Source organism: Dermochelys coriacea, chromosome 3, assembly GCF_009764565.3.
Source record: "Dermochelys coriacea isolate rDerCor1 chromosome 3, rDerCor1.pri.v4, whole genome shotgun sequence".
NCBI lineage: Eukaryota > Metazoa > Chordata > Testudines > Dermochelyidae > Dermochelys > Dermochelys coriacea.
Genome location: NC_050070.1, coordinates 99,825,375 through 99,845,449, shown reverse-complemented (window position 1 = coordinate 99,845,449; position 20,075 = coordinate 99,825,375). Strand labels below are relative to the sequence as shown.

The following is a 20,075-nucleotide window of genomic DNA, read 5'->3' as shown; positions in this document are numbered from 1 at the left end:
TGTGATAATATACAGCTGGGCCATCCTTTGAAACGGCTAATGCAAATGACAATAGCACTCTTCTTAAGAAAGAGCAGGAAACATTTCAAATAATAACCTCAGAGCAAAATTCATGCTTTACAATACTCTGGGATTTCGCTCTTTGATAAAAAGTGAAAATTGAAAACAACAAAGTCAAGTCGTAGTCCCTCTGATATTGTAGCTGCAGGGCACACTTCATGGAATGCTGCTAAAGAAATATAAAATCTTATGCAAAAAGAAAATCCACAAGAAAGATGGAGAGAAAATAAAGGCAAGGTAGCTGTGAACACAAGGATATGAATACATTGAGGCTTTACTGTCATCATAACTAACTACAAAAGCAACAATTTTAATGATGCGTTAAAATGTATTTATTTTTAATATTTTTATTGCGTGTTTTCATCATACTCCAGATACCTCCCCTTTGCAGTTGCCACCATTGCAGAAATGTTCAAAGCTTCAGCCATGTCAATGTCTGAGAGAGGGTGAGGCAGTATTGGGAGCTGTGCTTGTACCTGTAGTTTGATATGTGAAATGCACTGCTTTTTACGTGACATTATATATTTAAAGTCTTAAATCATGTGACATCATGCCCATGAATTATTAACCAGTTCTGAGGCTACTTGTGAATGCTGAGTTTTTAGCACTGTCTAGGTGTAGAAGATTTGGAAAAACCCTTTTGTTAGTCATGTCACTGCTCTGTGCCTCAGTTTCCTCATCTGTAAAATGAGGAGAATGATACTGACCATCTTTGTAGAGCACTTTGAGATCTAATGAGGAAAAGTGCTACATATAAGCTAGATATTAGCATTATAATTTTGCATATACATACAGTATATAGAGATAGGTATGCATACATATCCGATTATATCTTTACACACACACAGAATATTTTTATGCACCCATACAGCGTATGGACACACATATGTATATCCACACAATGGAAAAACTTGATAATTTGTCAATAATGCTTTGAAATCCTCCATGAAAGGAATGCTATACACAAAGAACAAAGGGCTTTACAATAATTAATTCAACCTCTGATGGATAAGTATTATGATTGTATGCCAATTAAACAGACTGCTGAATAAAGACCAACATTTTCAAAAGAGGCCTCTAAGTTGAGGTACAGGCAGTCCTCAGACTAACTACACAACTGGTTCCTGAAAATTGCACCGTAAGTCGAAATGTTGTAACTCAGAATCGCAATCTTCTCCATTGAGGGACCAAGCGCTTTAAAGTCAAAACCAAGTGTTATAAGTCGAATCAGGATGTCAATTCAGAAATATCATAAGTGCTATCCATCGTAAATCGAACGTCGTAAAGTCGAGGACTCCCAGTACTTCTAGTTTTGGATGTCCAACTTTAAATACAAGTGGTTTGATATTCAGGGGTACTGACCACAATCTAATTTAATTCAAAGGGAGTTGGTGATGCTCAGAATGTATGGAAAAAAGTCTTTAGAGTTGGGGTCCCAAACAAAGGTACCCAAATTTACAGAGCACTTTTGAAACAGTGTGCCTAAATGACTTTCCCCACTACCAAACTGCAAGTCAGTATCAGATAAAACTACAAAACCCAGTAGTGATGGCCCAAAGTTTCATATTCTAGCCAAATGCTCTAGAAACTGCAGCCCATGAAGCACACTGCAGTAAAACAATTGCTTGATTCTCTTCTAATTTAAACTAGTTTTACACCAATGTAACTAAATTGGCCTCTGTGGCCTTCTGATTTATCCCAGTGAAAAAGGAGAATCAAGCCCTCAATGAAGTAAAATGTCCAACAAGTGGGCCTGAAAAACACACAGTCTTAATAGTAAATGGCAGTTGTGTTTACTGATTACTATATCTCTTAAAACACCATTTTAAAAATGTAGCCCCTGCTGCAATACCAAACACACAAATTTATCCTGGTCACTGTTCACATGTAGCAGGATGCTTTTCAACAATTTCTACTTTATATATACACTGAAATATCTCTTTCCATACATAGATATATAGCATCATTTTTACTTATATAAATATATTGAATCACTCACATGCACACCTCCCCCCCACACATCTCAGGTACACATCAGTTATGTGGATATGGAATATATCAGTTCTGTCAGGAGCAGCCAGAGTTCAGGACTTACATTGACAATTCTTTGGATCAAGAGCATCTCCAAAATATCCATCAGCACACCTTTCACAGTATTGACCTGTTATACCAGGCTTACATATCAGGCAAGCTCCAGATAAGCTGTCACAGCTGCCAGGAACGGAGAAGTCAAGGTTGTCATTACACTGGCAGGGCCGGCATGATCCTCCTGGTATTAAAGGTTGTCCAAAATAGCCATCTGCACACCTAAGACAAGAGATACTATCAATCAGGGTAGTCCTGATTACATAGTCCTGTTAGGAGAAATGTTTACAGTTTTGTTGTCTCACTAATCACTAAGGATGATTTGATTTTTCTTTCAAGTATTTTTTAAGTGCCTTAAAAAACAGCACTGTAGATACAGAACCAGCTGAAATCCTGCCAGCTCTGCTAGTAATTAGATTTCAGTGGGGGAGCGGGAATCTTGTCACTGGCACTGAAGACGAGACAAAAGCATAATAAGAAATTTGTCTATTGGCACTCCAGAGAAATTCAGGTCCATGTTGGAAAGCCTTTGTACAGCACATCATGTGTAGCTACCCAAGTAAGCTGATTTTCTGTACTCACTAATCAGGAAGACTGACAATTCCCCACCCCCACCCCATCCCTGGCCATAAAATATTTTTGAGAAAAACAAGTTCACCTGGTAATACAGCACCAAATGTATTTGTTTTCCTCATAAATAAATAAAGTAAAATAAAATAAAATAAAATAAAATAAAATAATAAACACCAAATCTGCAACATGGAACAATCTGTTTAATATTAGAGGGATGTATGTCTGTCACACAGAGGTCATGTAGAGTGAACTCAGTAATGCAGGAACCACTTAGTTGTAGCAAAGTAAGATATACTGCTCTTTGAAAATTTCAAACTAGGGATGTTAAAAAACTCACCTATTTTTCAATTTACCTGTCAGTTGCTTTCTATAGGTACCATGTAAAACATTACTGAACCTGAGTGAACATTACTGCATGTTTTGAAAGTGTATCTTTACTGTTGCAGACCATTTTCTATTTATATTCCGCTCGGCTCTCCCTTTCCATTGCATTTGCTCACACTTCACAGTAAGACCAACTTGTAAAGGGAGAAGTAAAAGAAGGAACGTAAAAGTCTCCTAATTCAGGCTAATATTGTTGTTCACGTCATGTCGTAAGAATTCAGACTAACGTAAAGGAACGCTAAAACTCTACTAACCTCCATGTTATTTAAGCCAGTGTCTCCAACGAGCTGACAGTTCCATCTCATCACCTACTGGGCAGGATACACAAGCAAGAATCTTGTGCATTGTACCTGGATGTATGCATACATCTCCGCTACACTTTGCCTCTCAGAACTTCAGAGGCAACTTCACCCATTTCCCTCAAATTCACCCTTTCTTTGCACTCAGCACATCCCATCAAGGTTTTTAAAGGGATCTTAACACTTACTGTACCACTGTCTTACGAAATGGTTATTAGTTTCGATACTAACAGAGCTCATAAAGTGCTGAATGATTGAGAGTGGAGAGAAAATTCTATCTGGATCTGATCAAATATCTATCTGTAGCAGAATGCTATAGAATTTAAATATAATTTTTCCTATTCCACCATCATATCTAAAATTAAAAACTATTACAGTCTAGATTATGTAAGCCTTACTCACATAAACAGTCCAAAAGGGATTATCTGTATAGGTCAGTGGTGGGCAACCTGCGACCCGCTGGCCGCATGCGGCCCGTCAGGGTAATCTGCTGGCGGGCCGCCATACAGTTTGTTTACATTTACACCAAATGGCAAGATAAAGTCACCAACGCAGAGGTTCTTCAAAGGGCAAATTTACCAACTGTGACAGTCCTGCTCAAGCAAAGAAGACTGTGCTGGCTGGGCCATCTGAGTAGGATGGAAGAGGTATGCATACCCAAGGACATGCTATACTGGGAGCTATCAGAGGGAACAAGTATTACAGGACGTCCCAAGCTTTGCTATAAAGACACATGCAAGCAAGATATGAAGGAATTTGGAATTGATTTTGACCAATGGGAAATCTTGGCAAGTGTTCGTAACAAGGGGCGCCATCATCTCTCTCAGGCTATCCAAGTCCATGACAGGAGCTGGCTCCTACAGCTTGAGGAGAAAAGAGCCCATGGGAAGCAAGCAGGTATCAACCAAGACACATACATTTGCAATAACTGCCAAAGATAATGCAAATCTCAGATTGGCCTATTCAGTCATGAGACATTGCAAACTATCTACATCATAGGTTGCAATTCCCACCATCTGTCACAGACGAAAGGATGCCAACATAAACACAAGTCACTGACATACTCTGTATCTATCTGGCACATACATCCAGTGGTAGCTGCATGGTTTTTGCTGCCCTAGGCAAGCTGGAAAATATATAACTCCTTCTCTCACCACCTGCAGGTTGCATTCACACAAAGAGCCACAGAATACCAGATTTTGCTTTTTGCTTTAAAGAGGCCTGCTCATGGATTATGGTACGACTCAACACTAGTGAAGCATGCAGAATCAAACTCATGCTAAATCCTTTACTACTCCAGTTGCTTGATTATTGCCTCTTCCAACTATACTGTTGAGCTTGACCTGGGTAGCAACTATTAACTAATTTCCAACCAACAGAAAAATTACTTTGACCCAAGAATCCCTATAAACTGTTAAAAATTTTTTAGGTTGCAAAGCCAAGTACTCTAAAGTTAGGAAAATACTAGATTCCTGGTTGCCTGTGCAACCTTAATTTAGTTCCCTTGTGCTTCCAACCTCTGTATTCAATAAAGCAATGGTGCTATGGAAAAAATAGCATGTGATTAACCACCACAATGAATATGCACAGGGTGGCCACATTAAGGTTGCATGCACAACCATAAATCCTAACTTTTGAGTGCCTGGCTTTGCAACCTAAACAGCATTCTTTTAACATAGGTTGGTTCTGGTTGGTGGTTTTTTTTGGGGGGGAGGGTATTTTTAAAATAACAAGGGTAAAACCACATTCTATTTTGTATCACTATAATAATCCCCCATCAAATATCATCATAAGGATTTGATCCCTGAGTAGTCTGTATTGTAGCAAAGATTGCTACTGCTTGAGCTTTTGTTAGCCAGCAGCAAGAAAAAGCAGTTATCACAGAGAAGGAACATGCTGCTGGTACTATGTGCTGGGTCCAGGAGGTGGTCAGGGGGAGCCCAGCCCTTTTTTCTCTTCCCTGCCTTGTGAGATGGGAGGCTCCTTCCCCATGTGATGCCCCCAGAGGGGAGGATGGACGGCTGAAACTACATGCTGGATGCAGGGAGTTACGGGGAAGATCAACTTGGCTCTCTTTTGCCTCCCTCCCTCACTAGTTAGGGGAACTCCTGCTCTATGTCTTGCCCCCAGAATGGAGTAGGTAAATTGTGACTTGGGCCATGTATTGTGTTGAGATGGGTTATGGGGGTGCTTGGCTTGGCTCGGCTCTCTCTCTTGCCCCTCTGGGAGTTGGGAGAACTCCGGCCCTATACCACACCCTTGAAGAAAGAGAAAATGGAAGTCTGGGGAAGAAGGATTATTAGGGGAACTTAGCTTTGCTGTCTCCCCCGCATCCCCCACCTCCAGCTGGTCTGGCAGCTCCCAAGCATTCCCAGAGCAGTTCCTTCTGCTGCCACTGTTTTGGTAGTGATAGAGGCCAGGCTTTTCAGAGTGGTCAATGATTTTGTTAGGCTACCAAAATGTTCCTGACAAGCCCAAGTGAAAACTGACAGTGATTTTTGATACTTTAACATTCTGCTAAATCTGAATGCAATTTCATAGGACAAAGAAAAGGCACTTTGGAAGCTGGGAGTGGTGGGTGTGAGCTTTTCCCAGCTGAATACAAGGCCTGCTGTAAACAATGAAGGTGGTGATATTTCACAATAAAAAGGTCCCAGAAATCCTTGAAATGGAGAGTATTATGCATCCTAAATAAAGGAGTCCTGACCAGATCCCCCTACAACAGGCAAAAGCAGGTTTGTGGGCAGCTGTAGGAATGAAAGGGTATGAAGCTGTTGTTTTGAGAGAGAACTGTATATAAGATACCTCATGATAATTTGGGACTGTTAAATTACTAGTTTCATATGACTCAGATCAGTTGTTAGCTTGCAGTTGCTAAAATAAAAAGGAATTTCATGTACTATCTTTGGGCAATTACACATACACTTTTAATAGCAAATACAACATGTTTTCTTCTGCCTTCTAAATGTTTAATAGGTTTCAGAGTAGCAGCCGTGTTAGTCTGTATTCGCAAAAAAGAAAAGGAGTACTTGTGGCACCTTAAAGACTAACAAAATTATTTGAGCATAAGCTTTCGTGAGCTACAGCTCACTTCATCGGATGCATTCGGTGGAAAATACAGTGGGGAGATTTATATACACACACAGAGAACATAAAACAATGGGTTTTATCATACACACTGTAAGGAGAGTGATCACTTAGGATGACCAGCAGGAAGGAGGGAGGGAAGGAGGAAAACCTTTTGTAGTGATAATCAAGGTGGGCCATTTCCAGCAGTTAACAAGAACATCTGAGGAACAGTGGGGGGTGGGGTGGGAGGAGAAATAACATGGGGAAATAGTTTTACTTTGTGTAATGACTCATCCACTCCCAGTCTCTATTCAAGCCTAAGTTAATTGTAACTAAAACCTCTCCAATGCATCATCAAGGATCTACAATCTATCCTGAAGGACGACCCATCACTCTCACAGATCTTGGGAGACAGGCCAGTCCTTGCTTACAGACAGCCCCCCAACCTGAAGCAGATACTCATCAGCAACCACACACCACACAACAGAACCACTAACCCGGGAACCTATCCTTGCAACAAAGCCTGTTGCCAACTCTGTCCACATATCTATTTAGGGGACTCCATCATAGTGTCTAATCACATCAGCCACACTATCAGAGGCTCGTTCACCTGCGCATCTACCAATGTGATATATGCCATCATGTGCCAGCAATGCCCCTCTGCCATGTACATTGGTCAAACTGGACAGTCTCTACGTAAAAGAATAAATGGATACAAATCAGACGTCAAAGAATTATAACATTCAAAAACCAGTCGGAGATCACTTCAATCTTTTCGGTCACACGATTACAGACCTGAGAGTGGCTATCCTTCAACAAAAAAATTTCAAAAACAGACTCCAACGAGAGACTGTGGAATTGAAATTAATTTGCAAACTGGATACAATTAATTTAGGCTTGAATAGAGACTGGGAGTGGATGAGTCATTACATAAAGTAAAACTATTTCCCCATGTTATTTCTCCCCTCACCCCACCCCCCACTGTTCCTCAGATGTTCTTGTTAACTGCTGGAAATGGCCCACCTTGATTATCATTACAAAAGGTTTTCCTCCTTTCCCCCCTCTTTCCTGCTGGTAATAGCTCATCTTAAGTGATCACTCTCCTTACAGTTTTCAGAGTAGCAGTTGTGTTAGTCTGTATTCGCAAAAAGAAAAGGAGTACTTGTGGCACCTTAGAGACTAACAAATTTATTTGAGCATAAGCTTTCGTGAGCTACAGCTGTATAGCTATAGAATGAAACCCATTGTTTCATGTTCTCTGTGTGTGTGTATATAAATCTCTCCTCTGTTTTTTCCACCAAATGCATCCGATGAAGTGAGCTGTAGCTCACGAAAGCTTATGCTCTAATAAATTTGTTAGTCTCTAAGGTGCCACCGGTACTCCTTTTCTTTTTGCGAATACAGACTAACACGGCTGCTACTCTGAAAACTGCCACCAAAGTGCTCCTGATGTGATTACCTCTTGCAGTCATTAACTTCATAGCCCCCTAGCTGAAAGGAGGAGGATGCTGTCCGAGGCAGACAGGAAAAGACAGGCAGAAATAGCACTTAGCAGGAGCAGCCACAGTGAGGGTGGGTGGGAACAGGTGACTGCCTGCATACTCTCTCTCTCTCTCTCTCTCTCTCTCTCTTTCTGTGGTTCGGGGGAAGTCACTGTGACTGTAAGTTGGACAGGCAGGGCTACACAAGAGTAAATATACAGGAAGGTGAAAAGGGGTGTAAAACAGGCCCCTTGCCTTCTCTTACACCTCTTGTTTGTCAGTTTTCTTGCTACAACCACACTCTCCCACTTCTCATCCTGTAACTTACATCAGTTTACAGTCAGTGGCCTTCATTCACTTTAGCGTCTGTGCTGGAAGATGCTGGAGGAAACTCGAACAGTGAGTCCCAAGTGTCAGAGAGTTCATTCAAAGAAAGGTCAAAGGGGGACCACAGAGGATCCAGGGTCTAGACAGTGCCCTATACAACAGGATGATATGCTGGAGAGCAAGGGGCTGTGGTCAGGGAGCCTGAGGATATGCTGATTCAGCACTGCCTGAACTGAAAAGCTGCCCCTCTCTGGTGAAGCCCCTAAAGGAGGTGACAGTGTAAACATTGCCTTCCCTCCCATATAGGTGATATTCCCCTTGTGAGCAATTGTTCCCTGTGGTACAAAGGTGTGCAATTTGCGCCTCCCTGATTAGCATTAGGGAGTCAAGTGCTCTTACCCCAACCTATCTCAATCTACACAATGGTAACTTCTGCAGCCATTTAAATTAGGCCCTTCCAGTACAACACAGAAAAAAGGTGCGGGGATGGAAGAAGACCTTCACCAAACCTTAGGCTCTCTCAATACCAACAGCTCATGGAGGGAAATTAGACTAAGACCAAGTATACACGAAATACACCAGACTGCCAGAAGCTGGGACTGGGTGACAGGGGATGGACCACTTGATAAATTGCCCTGTTCTGTTCATTCTGTCAGAAGCACCTGGCACTGGCCACTGTCGGAAGACAAGATATTGGGCTAGATGGACCATGGGTCTGACCACGGGTCTGACCACGTACAGCCATTCTCATGTTCTTATACACAAAACTTCTCTTTTTGTCTTTTTCTGTATAGGTTAAAAACTTAATATTCTCAAGCAACAGAAAAGTCTCTGAATTATTAATGGGCATTGCTGTATATTTGTCACAGATATTTTTCTGTCACTATTTAAAACTCAGTAGCTCCACTTGCTAAGTAAGCTACAGCAATAGAGATCTAGAAGCAACAAACATTTTAAATATTGGTTTAAAATAATTAACACAACAAATAAATCCTGTTAGAAAAGTTGCATTTTTGGTTGTACCCTGACTTTTTAAAAAGAACCAACAGTAATGCACTGAATAATTGATTCACCATGCTCTAAGCATTTGACTTACATTTTAAAGACACAAAAATAATTATGAAAACTCAAAAGGGGCACAAAATAGCCAGAAAGATAATATTAAAAACTCTGACTGCTTTCTGACAAATGCTTTTTTGAAGTTGTAGCTTGGTGTTTAACCCTAAAATTATAAATGATCCCTTTTTTTTGCAGCTGATTTATAAAGCAACGTAAGAAAACTAGTATAGAGAATAAATAAATTATGTCAGTACATATACTCTATAATAGAGAAGTATGAATAGGAACCTCCTTGGTGAGTTCATTGCAAGTTGGGGGGCATAGGGAGAGAACAAACAGGTATAATAATCCTGTGTGAAAAGCACTCTTGCTTTATACTTTAAGGGAGAAATGGTAAAAAAGACTGCTGTATGGCACTTGCTTACCTCTCACAGCGTGGTCCTGCATACCCAGGAGGGCAGTCATCGCATAGTAATCCATGACTTCGGTCTAAATGACATGTTGGGCTAAAGCTACGTTGTTGATGTTGGGCAAGAACAGGGACAAGGAGGAAACATAAAAACAAAATCATTAGTGTTTTAGTTCCCTTCCTTCTTCAAAAAGCATTACTTTGAAAATAGAGCACAGAGAAAGTCCTTCTGCTCTAGCACATGGAGTTTAGGATTGGCTCCAGCCAATAGAAGTTGGAATGACTCTGCTATTTCTACCAACACTGGATATAGCACAACTGATGGCACCATCCCAATGTCATGTTATTATGGGACTTTAGTTTTTCACTGAGTCAGTACACCATTAAAAAGCAGGAATGTACAGCTGTTTGTCTGTGCCCCTGAGGGTCTGGCAAAACATGAAACCTCGGACTACACTCTCCAGCTAAATCTCTCTGAAACTGAAGGACAATTGTTTTGAAAGCTCGGTTAATGTAGTTTATGTGGAGTGTAAAAAAAAACCCCAATGCACAAAGGTGGGGGGGTGCTAAAGAAAAATATTTGGTAAAACTTCCAACATAACTCAAGATTAAAATTCTGCCTAAGCCTTATCTGAGCAAATCCAGTGACAATAGCAGTATCAACAAGCCATCCAGTCACACTGCAATTTCAGAATGCTCTGCAGACTACTGAGCTTTACTTCACACACATTTTTAGCTGTAGTTTTATATAACAGAGGTAATAGTCAGGTCTTGGCAATGCAGTTATTTGCATGCTTACAGCCTTCCTATGATGGTGTTTTATCCTGGCGTGTTCCTCTGCCCTGTAGCATTTTGTTTTCTATGTTTTTCCTCCCTGTTACATGATTGACACACTATAATGAGGTAATCTGCTGGCACACAGAAAGATATAAACAGTTTTAGAACAACAGGAGATCCATTGCTTTACCACTTTAAAGCAATCTATCCTCAGTTATGCTTTCTTCTGTTTCAATTATAGATTAATTTAATTCTATTTATAACCACTCTGGCTGCCACAAGACATACCGGTGGTCCAGCAGCCTTAGGACATAGCTCCATGAAAAGAATGAGTGCAATGGGGTTAGTAAACGTGAACAAGGGTTTGTAATTTTCTGTTTTTCCCCCTGGGGGTATTGTTTACACTGTTATGATCCATGTAATGCACCTTTATAGTCATGTGAAATTGGCCCGCATTACATAGTTTAGCAGCTATTTTATTACAATATATTAGTATTTAGTAATATAGAAGTAATAATAAAATTAGTAGTATAAACATAATATTTCCACACTTTTAATTATCAGAAAAATATCACTCAGATCTGGATTTTTCAAGTTTTCTTTTTTTGACTTAAAAAATAAGCCAAGTCTGCAGACCTGCTCAGAAATTCCTTGTATAGACATTATTGAGTAGTACCAGATACATTTTACTCAGATTGAGAGTGAGAGGCAGGGATGTCCAATTAATCGTGTAATTTGATGAGCTGAATACTCTTTAGACTTTTGTATGTACATAATACATATTCTGGCCACTTCCTAGGTTCTTGAAAACTAAATCATGTGATGCAAAGAAAGTGGATTAAATTATATTTTAAAAACAGAAACTGTGTGTTAACTGTAAGCTCAGAGAGACAATGTGGGTGAGGTACTATCTTTTATTGACCCAACTTCTGTGGTGAGAGAGACAAGCTTTCAAGATATACAGAGCCGTTCTTCAGGTCTGGGAAACATAGTCAATGTGTTGAAGAACTCTATGTAAGCTTGAAAACTTGTCTCTCGCACAAACAGAAATTGATAAACCTCACCCACCTTGTCTCTATAATATCCTGAGACAGACACAGTTACAACACTGCATACAAGAGTGTGCTCAAGCAGGTTTAATGCATCAGTGTCCATGAACTTCAAGATTTTGAGCAAATTTTAGATACATAAATAATTGGGGAAAATTATGTGTCAGTGAAGAAAGGCAGAAGTTTGCCAGAAATGTTTTGACCTTTCTTCTGATCCACCTTTGAAGGGATTTTGCTGTTGCTTTCTGAATGGTTTACAGGATCCAGGCCATGAATACCAAAAAATGCCACCAAGTTATATTGACATAATATCAGTAATGATGAAAAAACTAATATTTTAAGCAAACTTCATAATATGCCCTACTGCAATAGACATTCTCACTCTATTTTATTTTGTTTTAATATCATAAAACATGTTTACAGCTGGGCCTGAGCAGTAAAATTAGAGGCCAGACTTCCACCAAACACTTCCTTCCTCCACTACAGCCTAGGAGTGATCAAATGGCCTGCTGGTTCGGGCCCATATCTTTAAGGAAAAAATCTCAGTGTAGAAAGAAGAGCTTTCATCATCCAGATGTAAAAAAAGCACATTGCCAGCAAGTAAACTATCTGATATAGGCATTTTGTTACAGACATGTTGCCAGTGAAAACTAACCCCACCACAAGATTTGATTTAGGCCACTACACTTTTGCACAATATACAATTCTGGTACTGTATTGTTTTTGTAGCACTCCCATAGTTAACTGAGGGCAGGACTGTATTCCAGTATATATTGCTACAGTAGGAAGCTCTACTTCAGTCTTCTACTTCCACTCACATAGTGGGGAGTTCCTCATGCTGTTTATGCAGCAGCTGCTACTGCAATCTTCTCACATGAGAGCATGAGCATAGAGCCAAGTACAAGTAACATGAATGAGGCTGAGTATGTCTATAATGCAATCATGGGGTATGCCTGCAGTTTGAGTCGACATTCAGGAGCAGCGAAGCTGTGGCAGCATGCCCGTCAGGAAGAGCTAGCCATTTGAGGAACTACTCAGGGTTCCAAGGCAGGGCTGAATAGCCCATGCTGAAAAGCATGCTGTCTTGGCTTCACTGCTCTGGGAACCAAGCTAACTAGATTAAAGCTAGCTCAGGTATGTTTACTCAAGATGAAGTTACACCAAGTGATTGCAATATAGATATCTCCTTTTTAGAAGCAGCCTGTGGAGTTGTGGGAAACTGTGTGGTTGTGGGAAACTGAGGGTTCAATACCAAGGAAAAGCAGAAGGTGCTCTGCACAAATGAGTGTGCTAGAGGAATGAAATGCAAGAAGCCGTTCGACAGCAATACACCCATTGTAGAGGAAGGCAGTCTACTGGCTCTGCTGGGGAGTACTAAGTGAAATGCCAGTACTAGTGGTTCCATGTCTGGGCAGGGTGGGTGTAGAGCCATGTACACTGAGGAGCACCAGCACCAGGACAGTTCTGTTGACAGGGAAAGTTGTACACCACTTTCCCCCAGGATCTCTGCACACTCTTGGTCAAAGTACGCTCTGACTTACAATGAGATGTGAATGTGGAACAAAGTCAACAGAGATAGAGTGATGTAAATAGAACAAAAACTGGGCCACCTATACTTTATGCAGGCAGATTGCCATTCAGGCAATCTCTCCCTGTTCCCTGCAGAGCTCTGCCTCATAGAGAAATCATTTAGCCCTAAACTTCTTATGAAATGATCATCATCTTTGTCTCCTAAATATTAAAACAGATTGGAGATTGACTTAGAATCTTCAACACTGGGCTCCTAAAATGCTGGTGGCACTAACAATGACACTTTGCTGCAAGAGGGCCTCAATTAACCTGTGGCTGGAATATGCTAAAGAAGTTAATGTGAACCCATATATTTATTTTAAAATACTCCTTCACATGTAAGACAAGCAGAATAGGAGAGTGTGTTTAAACTGTTATGGTAATTAATGTTCCTAGGTATTTAAACTGTCTAACTGGTTATATCTATGATTATAGACTGCTACATAAACTTGTCCCTTTTTCTCTCATCAGCTCATAGCCATATATTTGCTTTTACCTTCACCAATCTTAATCCAATATGAGGGTGTGAGTGTAGAACTTTACCTGGACTACACAGTATCAATAGAATTTTGGTATTTTGAACTGTCAGGATTTTGCACTGGCTAAACCCAGCGAACTGTCTTTCAAACCACACAATCTACTGAATTGCTTGTACTTAAGTATCACAGAGAAATATTTGTAGTTACCAAAACAATATTGATCTTAGCCACTAATCATGATTTAACAATCTCACCAATATTTTACAACATTTAACAATACAAGTTCATAGTAATTATTCCAAGAAATATTTATAAATGAGTTAGAATATCTTGATTTGCAAGTTACAAGGCTGAATTCAACTGAGAAAATTCTGTTCTGTACATCAGATTGAGAATGAATCAGCAGCTACCATGACCTATTTGAATCCCAATTAAACATAAAAAGACGGAAGGAATCTCAGCCAAATTGGTTATCCAACTAGTTGGTTATCCAACAGAAAGTTAAAAAAAACAACATCAACTCCTAAGAAAAACACATACAAAATCTGTAATTTCAGCTTTCTATTTAAATGGCTAGCTATTGTGTAGGTGTAGGGGAGGGCAGAGTGGGAAGGGGGACTTTAATAAAAAGAAATACTGATTAGTGAGAACAGAGGTCTGGGAGTCAAGAATTTTAGATTTTACTTCTGGCCCCAGCCTTAACTAGCATAGTAACTAAAGCCACTCAGCTGTTCAATGCCACTGTTTCCCATCTTTAAAGTGGGACTAATACATACCTGAGGTCATATGATATTTATTAATGTTCATAAAATCCCTGGTTTCAGAGTAGCAGCCGTCCCTGTGAGACAATATTGTACAGCACTGGTTGGCCCAAAATGAGGCAGTACCAGTCCTATAAGATTCCATGGTTTAGATCATTATTGTACAATATTATAGTTGTTTTTATTTTAAATAAGGGGGAATTGAAGATCCTCATCCAAAAGAGCAAGAGCACTCAACACAAAAATAACGCCATTTATTAAATGTATGAAAAAATTATTGTTATACAGTAAATATGCATCTTACTTGTTAGAAGGTATAGTTAATGGGCAGGCACACAACTGGCAGTCTTCACTTGTCCCTTTAGTAGGATCGCCATAGAAACCAGGAAGACATCTATCACAATATGGGCCACCTGTATTGTACCTGCAGTCCTGAATAGCAGATGGAAAGTAGAGAATGTCGATTCAATCTCAAAATCAAAGAACCAGCCATGGAAAAGACCTTGTAAGTCATCTAATTCATTCTCCCACTAGTGCAGGGTTGTTCCCTACAGTACATGTTCTACTGTTTTGCTGTTTAGCAGGGAACTAACTCTTACAATTAGTGGTTCAAAGACACATTTATGTTCTTTCTGGAGAGATTTTCTTAAGCCAAATGAAAAGAGTATTTATACCTCCTTATTTCTTGTTTCGATCTGGCATATTTTAAAGGGGCCTGATGCACTTAGCAATGTGAAAAGGATTATTATTGTAGCCTTACTCTTATACTCTTGATGAAAAATTAAGGGGTTCAGATGCCGATCTCACATATACAGCACACAGTCATCTGCAAATAACTGTTGCAGTTGCACATCTAAGTACAGTCATTCATTTTATGAGGTCTGTGGCTGGCAATCCACTCTATTTTGGATCAGAAGCTGACCCCTGGTAATTTATTACTTATGCTGTATAACAGGATCAGTGTTATGATTTGCAGGTACAAGTAAGATTTGAAATTCCCTTCAAGTCTTACTTCTAATTAGAGGGCAGAAACTGGGTTTATATGTTTGGCCCCCAAAACATGGAATCTCAACCAATCACGTATGCTCCTTTGTTAGTGAGTGACTTATTCAATCCCTGGCTCTACAGACCATGGAGATCCTTGGCTGCTCTCACAGTTTGCCCCTACCTCTTTCTGTCAAGGGCATAACTTTTCCCATTGAGGGTAATTCACATTGAGAGCTCTTAGATTTTTCTCAATATTTATTGTCCTTCCATCTTCTCCTTGATCGACCATTACCTTGGACACCACAAGGATGTCCTTGCAGGAGACAATTAGCTGGTCTGTCTTCTGTCATTCTAACTACATGACCTGCCCCCTGAGTATTTCACTACATTTACTATACCTGGTTCTCCATAGACCTTTGACAGTTCTTTATTAGAACTTCTTCTCCATACATCATTCTCCCTTATTGGCCCAAAAGTTCATCTCAATACTTTATTTTTCAAGGTATTTAGCTATCATTCTTAGTCATTGTTCAGGTCTCACATCCACATATAACAAAGTCTTGTATATCTGAAGTTTGGTCTTTCTGAGTAGTAGTTTGGAGCTGAAATTTTTTTGCTGAGAAAGGTAACAGGCATTCCTGCTCTGAAGCCATGCCTTAATTTCCTCACTCACCATACTGTTATTGGTAATTAATGTTCCTAGGTATTTAAACTGTCTAACTGGTTATATCTATGATTATAGACTGCTACATAAACTTGTCCCTTTTTCTCTCATCAGCTCATATTTGCTTTTACCTTCACCAATCTTAAGACCCATTTTTCTTGCTGCTTCCTTCAAATCTCCAGTCATCCTTCGAACCATATCATCTGTCTCTCCTATGATAGCCAAGTCCTCAGCATATCCAAAATGTTGGGGTAGGACATTTCAATTCACCCCATCCTGAGAATTTTGCAATGATCATACCACTTTTTCCTATAGCCACATTTAAAACAAAGGAAATGCAGTAAATCTAATCTACCTGGATTTCTGTAAGGAATTTGATACAGTTCCACATGGGAAATTATTAGTTAAATTGGAGAAGATGGGGATTAATATGAGAATTGAAAGGTGGATAAAGAACTGGTTAAAGGGGAGATTACAATGGGTCATGCTGAAAGGTGAACTGTCAGGATGGAGGAAGGTACTAGTGGAGTTCCTCTTGGGACCAATCTTATTTAACATTTTTATTACTGGCCTTGGCACAAAAAGTGAGACTGGGCTAATAAAATCTGTGGATGACACAAAGTTGGGAGGTATTGCCAATACAGAGGAGGACCGGAATATCATACAAGAAGATTTGGATGACCTTGTAAACTGGAGTAATAGAAATGGGATGAAGATGAGGCGATGACTGATAATGTTGCCAATAGGTACGAGGAATGTTATATCTAAGGTTCAGGTAGGACTCAAAGCATTATACTGTTTGTCCTGGAGATCACACAGTAAAATTTCTGTCAGAGTACAGAATAGTGCCCAAGACCCTCAATATAACTTTGCTAATGCATAAACATTAACACTACTATATATTAAGAACCTATATCTTATTTAAACTAAGGCCCCTTTAGCCTGCCAGAGCAGAATGATTGTGCACTGCTGCCCTCCCTCTGGATTTCTGTCATGGAGAGTCATGCCCATTGTTAGTTTACACTAGCAGAGGATAGTGAGAGGAGATATTAAAAAAGTATATTTCTGGCCACCATGATCCTTCCAATCCTTGCCTATTCATAGCTATGGTGCTCATGGTGAGTGCCCCATTTATAGATGATTGAAGAAACAATGAAGGCCAGCTTCCCAAAGGATTCTGGGAACCATCCTATCACCAACATGAATAAATTCAAAACAAAATTTCAGAGGGTTTATTTTCTCCTAGCTTACTAGTTGGGATTTAATATTTCATTACAAATAGTGTATGCTGCAGTGAATATTAACACCACTGAGTGCTTTTGTTCTTCACAAGGACTAGGTTTAACCAGCCTCCTAATGCTGCATAGTGCTCTCGTAACACTACAAAAAAGGATTTCTGCATGTTTAGAACTTGCACTGCTTACTAAAGCAGTTATCATGTATATCACAAGGGTAATGTAAATGATATAGCACGCAGCTCTCGCAGTACAGTTGTTCCAGGGATCAAAGGGCTTTGCAGGTTATTGCAAGATGTGCGTAAGAAATGAGCTTTTTATGCAGGCCTATGCTAGAGCAGATGATCCGAGCTTTTATCATGAGTCAAAAACATATTTCAGCTGCTTTTCAATCACATTTCAAAGCTTAAGAAGAGTAAAAAGAAGTATCATATCTGTAAATTAGGTGCCTAAATTGTCTGTTATATTACTGAAAAAACACCATGAATTATAATAAAGAGGCCAAAAGACTGTGTAAATCTCAATATAAAGAATACCTTTGATGTGAAACATTTCTTTCTTTCAGCACTCAAACTTCTCTCTCTTTCACTTCAAAAGCCTTAGGATCCAAACTGAATAGCAGCATTTAACAGTCTGCCTGGATACTAACCAATCTAACTTCACTTAGAGTACACTTAATGGTAGCTACAAGAAACCTCCAGACAGACTTTTAAGCCCTTCTGTGCTTCCTCTCTCGACAGAATGCTATAGTACATGCACAGATAGTACAGTGATGAGCACAGCATAAATGCTTGATAATGTAGGTAGATTAGGTATTATTCTTTTCAACTGGGTATTTTCCAAGTCCTTTTCACTAGTGTGCTATCCTCACAGCAGCGTTCCTAGAGATATCTGATGGGGGAACTATACGAATCTCAGTCACTGATTTACTAGTGAACATCAAAATCAGTGGACTACACAAGCTCCACAATACAGCTCTCCATCACTCCCCACAAAGGAGTGTGAGTGAATGACTGGTAGAGAAAAATGAAGAGAGGTCCTAGGTTATTGGGTTGTTTTGGCTGAGCAAGTGGCCAGACAGCCGTGCACTTCTAAGCAAAGTAGTCCAGAGCAGCTGACTTACCTTCTGGAGCCTTAAACACTGACCCACTGGCAAGCCTCCCCTTTTCATTCTTTTTAATTGACTCTATCCCGTATTGATGTTACAAAGATTGTGGTTGGGAGCTACAATCAGTAATATACTAAATTCTCCCTATCTGTGTAAGGAAACCCATATCAGAATGGTCATGAATTTTTCTCATTGCATTTAAAGTGAAGGATTCAAAATGTAACTGTCAGGAGGGTTATGTTTTCCGAGGTACATCTTTAAGACTTACTGTATAATTAAAATGCTATTCATGGAAAAGCAATTTGAAAACTCCACTGATCCACAAATTAAGGCTATCTTGTTTTATATTGCAAGGCAATTAAACATCCTGTATGGGGGAAAACAGGAAGACCAGTGGTAATTCTAAATGCCAAATTACATTGTAAAAACCCTGAATTTTCATTTTGGACTTTTCCCAGAAGCTTTTTCTTAAGGAAAGAAAAGGGAACATTTAGAAACACACTCAATACGGAGCCTGCTTGAAATTCTACAGGGAAATGAGAGTATGATATCCCACTAAATTGGCACCGGCTCAAACTGTGTTTCTGCAAGACTAATGAAATGAGAAATGTTGTTTCAAGCTTCATGCCATGTCAGAGAATATAAAACTAAAATGCCCTTGAGTTAATCAGAACAGTCTATTCAGCGTAATTCGCCCATTCCAAAAGGCTACAGAGCAGGATGGAAACAGCTGTATATTGGGTAAGATTATTCTGGATAATAGCATGGACCTAATTGCTGAATTAGCAGGGAACTATAGTGAATATATGCATTCTGCAACAAAAATGCTGGTTTCTATTTACTCTGAACCATATGCTTTAAATACAAAAAAAGTTTTCTGATTTATTAAGCATTTCTTTGAAGCTAGAAGGAAGAAGCCAACAACAACACCTTCTTGCCATATTATAACAGAATTTACAAAGTTACCTTCTACAAACAATACACAGAATAACCCCACAGCAGGAGACAGAGATGGGAAATCTTGCATGGAAAGCTTATTGATATGCTTTGCTCCCTTCCATCATGCCATATCATATGCTGTTGATCCTATTTTACCGCGTCAGACTAAAGTGAATAAACCCTTTTTTTGCTTATTTGCAGAAGCTACTTTATCCTGATATAGGGGCATTCAGAAGCAGTTCAATATAAAGATCTCTTCTGTCAAATCACTGCTTCTTTTCCTCAAGTACTTGAGGTCCCAGTGGTGGTTAATTCAATTGTATTGGTATATTGAGCCAATATTGGTGCCACCAGTCAGGTTACCCAAAGGCAGCAGCACTTACCATGCATTCTCCTGTGATGTCATCACAGAACTCTGCATGACCAAAGCATGTGCATGGTTCACAGATCCCACCGAAAATAGTGCCGTTCACTCGTCTGTGTATAGGCCAACAAGACTGCAAGAAAGACAACAAATTTGTCAGACAGTTTGTGTGTGACTTTATTTTTTAAACAGTTTTGAATTTGATAGACAGGCTCAGAAAATATATTTGCTAAATGTCTAAAAATATTGAACTATTTCTAGAAAGCTATTCTTCCTGGCACTGTGGCTTTGCACTGACCTTAGCTTTATTGGTAGGTGAGAGATTAGAGGAAGCATTAACTTGATCTTTCTTCTGAAATGGTAAAATAAAGCACAGAAATGAAGAATGGAAATATGA

General features: G+C 39.6%; 1 protein-coding gene across 2 annotated transcripts in view; it reads right to left on the bottom strand.

Annotated features, from left to right (window-relative positions):
* Positions 1-20,075, bottom strand: part of LAMA2 (laminin subunit alpha 2) — a 492,564-nt gene that overhangs the window by 182,988 nt on the left and 289,501 nt on the right. For both annotated transcript variants that reach the window (XM_038397415.2, XM_043510932.1), the window contains exons 16-19: positions 19,698-19,811; positions 14,686-14,813; positions 9,763-9,849; positions 2,156-2,367 (exon numbers count right to left, since the gene is read on the bottom strand). In XM_038397415.2, coding sequence (XP_038253343.1) covers positions 2,156-2,367; positions 9,763-9,849; positions 14,686-14,813; positions 19,698-19,811 — 541 coding nt within the window. The remainder of the gene's footprint in view (positions 1-2,155; positions 2,368-9,762; positions 9,850-14,685; positions 14,814-19,697; positions 19,812-20,075) is intronic.